Source organism: Penaeus chinensis, chromosome 3 (genome assembly GCF_019202785.1).
Source record: "Penaeus chinensis breed Huanghai No. 1 chromosome 3, ASM1920278v2, whole genome shotgun sequence".
Lineage (NCBI taxonomy): Eukaryota > Metazoa > Arthropoda > Malacostraca > Decapoda > Penaeidae > Penaeus > Penaeus chinensis.
The window spans coordinates 32,889,020-32,896,519 of record NC_061821.1 but is presented as its reverse complement, the minus strand read 5'-3'; the positions used below and the strand labels follow the sequence as shown (position 1 = coordinate 32,896,519).

At 39.1% G+C, this 7,500-nt stretch overlaps 2 protein-coding genes across 2 annotated transcripts in view; one reads left to right on the top strand and one right to left on the bottom strand.

Annotated features, from left to right (window-relative positions):
• The window catches only part of LOC125045428, a 14,918-nt gene extending 8,854 nt beyond the window's left edge, over positions 1–6,064 (bottom strand). The window contains exon 1 of the mRNA XM_047642668.1: positions 6,018–6,064. The gene's annotated coding sequence lies outside the window, so the exon portion shown is untranslated. The remainder of the gene's footprint in view (positions 1–6,017) is intronic.
• LOC125041210 lies at positions 3,044–4,099 on the top strand. The gene is made up of 3 exons (XM_047636052.1): positions 3,044–3,057; positions 3,225–3,457; positions 3,957–4,099. The coding sequence occupies exons 1-3, from the start codon at positions 3,044–3,046 to the stop codon at positions 4,097–4,099; spliced, it is 390 nt and encodes a 129-aa protein (XP_047492008.1).
• Positions 6,065–7,500: the final 1,436 nt, after the last annotated feature.

Below are 7,500 nucleotides of genomic sequence, written 5' to 3'. Positions count from 1 at the left end.
CACGCACGCGTGCAGAAGCTATATCAGTCACCAAACCGAGAATTGGTAGGAACGACGTACGGCCAGTTCAGCCATGACCTTCCTGACCCGGCAGAATGGGTGAGGGACTCTGACCACCATACCATGTCTGGGGGAGGCAAGACACGGCTATTTCAAGAGCCAGACCAGAGATAGTAACCAGGACCTACACTACTGTAGATCCTACAGCTCCTGAAGAAGGAAGCAAGTACCCCTCCCTTCGCCAGGTTACCAGGAACCACTGAAATATTTCTCAGATAAAGACTGGAATACCACTTTGTACATGACAGACTGTAAGCCCTCCCTTCCCAGAACAAAGATTCAATCCAGTGCGATTTTACCAATGGCTACAAAGGGCCGCTTCGTCTGTATTCCGCCATTTCCAATTTGTTAGCATTGCCGTTCCTCGCTGCTTTTAAATCACGTGACTATTGAGGATCCTGATATGTTTCCAAGTTCAAACGAATCCTGTGGCAGAGAAAGAATTAAATAACACTCACAAAAAGACAGAGAGGAAAAAGTAAATTCAGACTCATTGTCTCGGATTATTCCTTCATTTATGATAGTATTCAATGATACACGGACACACACACACACATATATACATATGTATACATACGTACATATATATATATCATATATATATACATATATATATATATGAACACACGCACACATATATATGTATATGAACACACACAAACATGCACACACACACATATATATATATATATATATATATATATATATATATATAATATACACACGAACATGTGTATATGTATATATACATACATACATGTATACAAACATATATATATATATATTATATATGTATATATATACATATACGCGTTTGTATTCATATATATACACACACATGTATATATAGATATACATGTTTATGTATACATATTACATATATTCATATATATATTATATATTCATATAAGCACACACACACATATATACATCTATATTCATATATGTATGTGTATATATATGCATATACATATATTTATATATATCTTTGTCCATGTTATATATATTTAAATATATGTATATTAATTATACGTATTCATATATATATATATGTAAATGTATTGTATATATTCATATATATGTATATATACATATATTCATATATATTTATGTACATACATAGGTATATATACATATATGTATATGTATATATATTTATACATACATATATATGAATATATATTTATGCATATATATTATATATTCATATATAAAGATATATATATGTATATTTATATGCATATACGTATATATTTATTCATATAGATACATAAAGACGTGCACACATATACATACATGTATCTCTATACATAGAAACTGGGCACCTTACGGTCCCAGGCTAAACTGTGGGGGATCTCGGAAGTACAGAGCCATAGCCCACCGGCGTGTGATCACGCCCTGGCTCCGTCCAACTCCTGCCCGTTAGTCACCCTGGGGTTAATGGGCTCATGTGAGGTGGGCCTTACAGCCCTCTTCCCCCCAGATAACTCACCGGCAGCGTCTGCAATAAATAGATGTGCTGGGGGAGGGGTGTTGTCCCTCCCACCCAGCAAGCAAGGCGGGCTGTGGGAGGGCAAATATTGGGGCACAGGATGGGATTTTGCTTTCTATAGTCAAGGTTTTTTTGTCAATTTTTCTTTCTCTACCGCCTGCATCCTAGTAGATGCCAACCCAGCATGAGCACCCCGCAGGCAGACGTTGGAGCCCACAGCCTGCCGACCTCCTTTATTTGGGGCAGTGTCAGTGGGGGTGGCAGAAGTGGCGTCCATCTGGAACGACCGCCCGAAGCTTAACTTAAAGCGAGCTATACGGGTAGGCACTTGGAACATCTGGTCCTTGTGGCAGGACGAGCGTGGCTGCCACCTTGGATGGGTACACCTACTGCTGGTTGGGTTGTGGTGATGGTCGTCACCTCCAGGGAGTAACCATAGCCATCTCCAACCGACTTCAACTCTCAGAAGTTGAGGTAACACTGGTTGATGAGCATATTATGACATTGAGACTGAAGCATGCTTTTGGCTTCATATTGCTGTGTACGCTCCTACTGATCTCTGCAAACTCGATGTGAAAGTAGCGTTATACACCAAACTCACATCTGTGGCAGACAATTGCCCCTGGCGAGACATTCACATTGTTCTGGGCGACTTCAGTGTGGTATCCAGCTGTGATCAAGCTGGCTACAAGATGTCTGTTGGCCCCCATGGCTCAGGAGCTGATCCCAGCAGTGAGAACAGCTTCCTTCTTTGGGACTTTGCTAGGTTTCAGAGAATGAGGATTTCTGAATCTTGGTATCTATCAGCGTTTCAACCCGCATCGCTGGACATGGTATAGCTATATGGGTACTGTGGCCAAGGAGATTGACCACATTCTTGTTAACACTTGGAGAATCCTTCAGAATTGCAGGGTTTACCGGAGTGCTGAGTTCTGTGGCACTGACCATAGGCTGGTAGTGGCTACCCTACAGGTCCACTTCAAAACACATCATCCCTCCATTGACCACTCTAGGGTGTTTCACTTGAACAGACTTAGGGAGGAGTGTGCCTGTGGGTTCACGATGGCAGTCTCTGATCGATTTCATCCCCCTAGAGACATTGGAGGCCCCTGAAGTGTGTCACATGGCTCAACTGAATGGCAATCAGGACTTGCATCGCTCTTTGGTGCGTAGGGCTCATATACTGCTGAGAAGGGACAAGGAACAGTTCATTGGAAATCTTGCTGAGGAGGTTGAATGCCATTTCATGGTAAATGAATTTCGCCCTGCCTACCAAGCTTTGAGAAAGGTGAACTCTTAGCCCTTCTCGCAGATGAATGCAGTCCGCTCAGTGTATGGATAAATCATTTCAGATCATGTTGGGGTTCGTGAACATTGGGCTGAGTATTTTGAGCATCTGTACCAGGTAGACACTCCAACAGTTTGCATGGATGCAAATGGTGTCACAATATCTGTGCTGGACCCACCCATCAGCGAGGAACTCCTACCTTAATGGCACGGAGCTTGTATGCAGTCTGGTTTCATTCCCCCTGACCTGCTGAGGGGCATTGTCATCCCTCTCTGGAAGGGGAAGGGGATCATTGGGACTGTAGCAACTACCATGGCATTACACTGCTCAACATACCAGGCAAGGTTTTCGCCCACATTCTTCTGAAACGGATCTGCGACTAAGGCACCAGAGACCAGAGCAGTCAGGATTCACCCCTGGCAAGTTCACAATAAACTGTATCCTAACCCTTAGAGTAATTGTGGAACGCCGTCGGGAGTTCGGCCGTGGGTTGTTTCTAGCCTACATCGACCTCAAGAAGGCATTTGACTTGGTGCATCGAGAATTGTTATGGGAGATTTTGAGACTTGGGGGAATTCCAACACAGATTATTGGCCTAATAGCAAACCAATATAACGGTACTGAAAGTGCTGTAAAGTGTGGTGGGGTCCTGTCGAACTTCTTCCCTGTTAATTCAGGGGTGAGGCAAGGCTGTGTCCTTACACCAACACTTTTCAACACCTGCATGGACTGGATAATGGGTAGAGCTACTATCCAAAATCAGTATGAAGCAACACTGATAATTTTGCTATCCTATCTGAGTCTCTGGAGTCACTGGTGGCGGCTCTTGATGCATTTAGCAATGAGGCGAAGCCCTTGGGCCTAGAGGTCTCCTAGACCAAGACCAAGATTCAGGACTTTGGGGGCCTGCTAAGGGAACCCGTTCAATCGATCCATGCTTGCGGTAATGACGGTGAAGCCACAGAGTTTTGCATACCTTGGAAACGTAGTTCATATCTCTGGGCTGTCAGATCAAAAAGTAGACGGATTGGTTTGGCAGGAGCCATGAACTCAATCAACAAGAGCATTTGGAGATGTCGGTACTTATGCAGAAGGACCAAACTATGTGTCTTCAAGGCCTTGATACTGCTTGTGTTGCGAAACCTGGACGTTATCCATTGTCTTGGAGCCTTGCCTTGATGCCTTTTGTAACAAGTCTCTTAGCTGGATCATGGGGCAGAGTTGGCAGAACCATGTGTCCACCGACGGCTACACCGTGAGACTGGCATGGGGCCTGTTACTTGCATAGTCCGGGATCGCCAACGTTAACTCCGTGATGATGATGATGACTGATATATATACATATATATGTATATATATATATATATATATATATATAATGTGTGTATATACATACACACACACGTGTGTATGTGTATGTTTGTATATATGTATGTATGTATGTATGTATGTATATATATAAATATATATAAATATATATATATATATAATTGGTGCCATCGCCGATGCAGTCTTTGACAAACTACTTGATTCCATGTTGACATCATGTAGTTGACTAGGTCTTTATAATGGGGTGACTAACCAATGATCAGCTCTGTTTGCCCACATCAAAGTCTGTCTTGCCCCCACCAAGGTCCGTACCACAACTTTTAGAGTTAACTGAATTTGATTACAGACACATAAGCAGAATATACTTGTACAGCAACAGCAACTACCCCCTCCCCCCCAGCCTCAGTACCACGATGCTCACTCTCTTTCCATAAAACTGTACTGCAACTAGTGGTAGTAGAACCATAACAGTTTGTATATATTATCCGTGAATACCCCCCAAAAAAAAAAAATATATATATATATAGAAATTTAAAATACACCATAACATTTAGTCAATGTGGACTTAACATTAATCCAGTAGGATTTTGTTTTAGTCTATTGAGTGTTATTCACTCCCGAAAAACATGTGGTCACTTCGCTCACCGACCCCCCTCCCCCCAAGTAAAAGCTGAAATGACGCCCCTGACTGATGACCATGAAACGGATAATAGTTCTAATGATAATGAGAAAAAGAATAACGACAATAATCGTAGAGATGTTTACACCGATAATAGAAACAATAATAATGATAATGAAAATAACGATAGTAACAAATACATGATTATGGCAATAATGATAATAGTAATGATGATGATGATGATGTTGGTGATAATGATAATGATGATTTTGATGATGATGGTGATAAACATAACAGATGTAGTAGTTAAAGTAGTTGTAGTATTGGTAATAATAATGATGATAATAATAATAATGACACTGATAATAATCATGGAGATAATAACAGCGATGAGAGTAAGAATATAACATCAATTATAACAATATAAAGCAAAAGGAAAAAAAAGGATATCAATAATAATGCATATATAACTAATAACAATTACAGGAATACTGTTAAGCTGCCATAACAATAATGATAATAATGACAAATGAAAAACAATGTTAATAATACCAATAGTAATAACGCCGACAACCCTGATAGTAGAAATAGTAAAAGCAGTGGTAGTGATGATGATATTAATTAAACTGAATTTTCTACTTAGAATTGTCAACTCTCATAAAACTAAAGATATCATGTAATCCTTGTTTTAATACAGTTGTTTCCTCACACTTGTATTTATAATGCCTTTTTTTCTTCCTTTTTTTCTCTCACTTAATCTCGCTTAAACTCCACGTATACTTTTCATTTTGTGTTTATATACATATATATATATATATATATATATATATATATATATATATATATATATATATGTGTGTGTGTGTGTGTGGGTGTGTGTGGGTGTGTGTGTATATATATATATGCATATATATATATATATACATATATATATATATATATATATATATATATATATATATATATATATATGTGTGTGTGTGTGTGTGTATGTGTGTGTGTGTGTGTGTGTGTGTGTGTGTGTGCATATATATATATATATATATATACACACACACATATATAATCGCCGTACTTGTATTTCGATAGCCATCACACCACATTAGAAGTGAAAATCACACCCAAAATATTTTATCACATTACAAACAAAGCAAGATAACTTCCTAAAAAACGAATAAATGCATACAGTTAAAAACAGTAATAACAAAGAATTTGTAAATAACCAATACCTGGGCCATGCAGAGCCAGGTGGCGAACCCAGAGCTGTTGACCTGACGTCGTGCAGCCAGCGACTGTGGCTTCCCAAGGTACATACGGTCCAGCTGGCGTAAGAAGTTCGCGGTCACACTGAGAGTATCGAGGATTGCAGCGATTTCAAAAATATATATTTGATTATATACACAATATTTACATGATTTCCTTGTATATTCTTCGATGCGATTGGTAGTGAAGTAGATGAAAAAGATGAAATGAACACTCCAACTGTATCAACTAATAAGTCGCTTCAAGTCTGTTAATTCAAATCAATACTCTATTAGGCGCAAACTACGAGTATGGGAGAATAATGAATTAAGAAAAAGAAAAAGGTTTTCAGTCCTGTTTTTCGCTAGCTTTGGTAAATGAGTACATATGCTCTCTCACAGGTTCGTAATAGGCTCCTAGGGTTAGGTTAGGTTGGGTTAGCGTTTAGCTTTTTCGAAGACCAGAGAACGCAGGCAGGTTGTTATAGAAAAATCACAGGCCTAAGATTTTCGTTTTGTTTATGATGTGATTTTTTCCCCATGACTGAAGTTTTGTGATATTTAGCTGTTCCTTATGTGGTGGGAGGTAACTCATAAAACTCAAAATCGTTCGAAACACTGAACATAATCGGAAACATATATACAGTACAAACATACAGGCTAATAAATACACTGGCATATAGATTATATACAGTATCTTATTTCATATGTCTGCCTGTGATGTAAGCCTATATTATGAAACGATCACGAAGTCGTTGATACAGTCCATCATTTTATCACAAATTAAAGTAATATAAGCGACGCAGGATAAGCACATTGCTTGTCTACCACTTCCCCCCCCCCCCTTAATTAAAACCATATAACAATATGCTCTCTACATCCCTTTGCCTTTAGCTATACATTTGATAACTTTTCTATTAGAGGTAATTAAAATTTTGTTCTACAATCTCTACATCGGTTATTTAACCGATGTAGAGATTGTAGAACAATCATGAGTAAACCATTATATACTCTGGAAAGATCACGTTAATACTTGGTATTGCAATGATAAATTATGAAAAAAATGGAGAATATACTAGACATTTGACGTAACCTGAGTAGGAACGACAGGTATTAAGTCCTAAGTAGGAGTAGAGTGGGTCGATTCCCCGATGTCTCCCTTTTGCTCAAGGAAGGTATATTCTGGGCCATGCTTGGGAAACCAAAGAACACGTGGCTATTGAAGTATCATATCCAGAAGTGATACATCTTCATTGTTATGTTGAGGGACCAAAGCATACATGGTTGATGATCTAAGCAACGGGATCAATAATATGCGAGCGAATCGACGGCTGACCAACGCTTTAGCATAAAACCGCGACATAAAACGCACTCTGGGGAACGCAAGTCATGCTCTCTCTTGTGCCAGAAAAGATATTAAGGCGACGTTCGAAAGACTGAAATGCATTTCAACACCTACGCACATTACTTT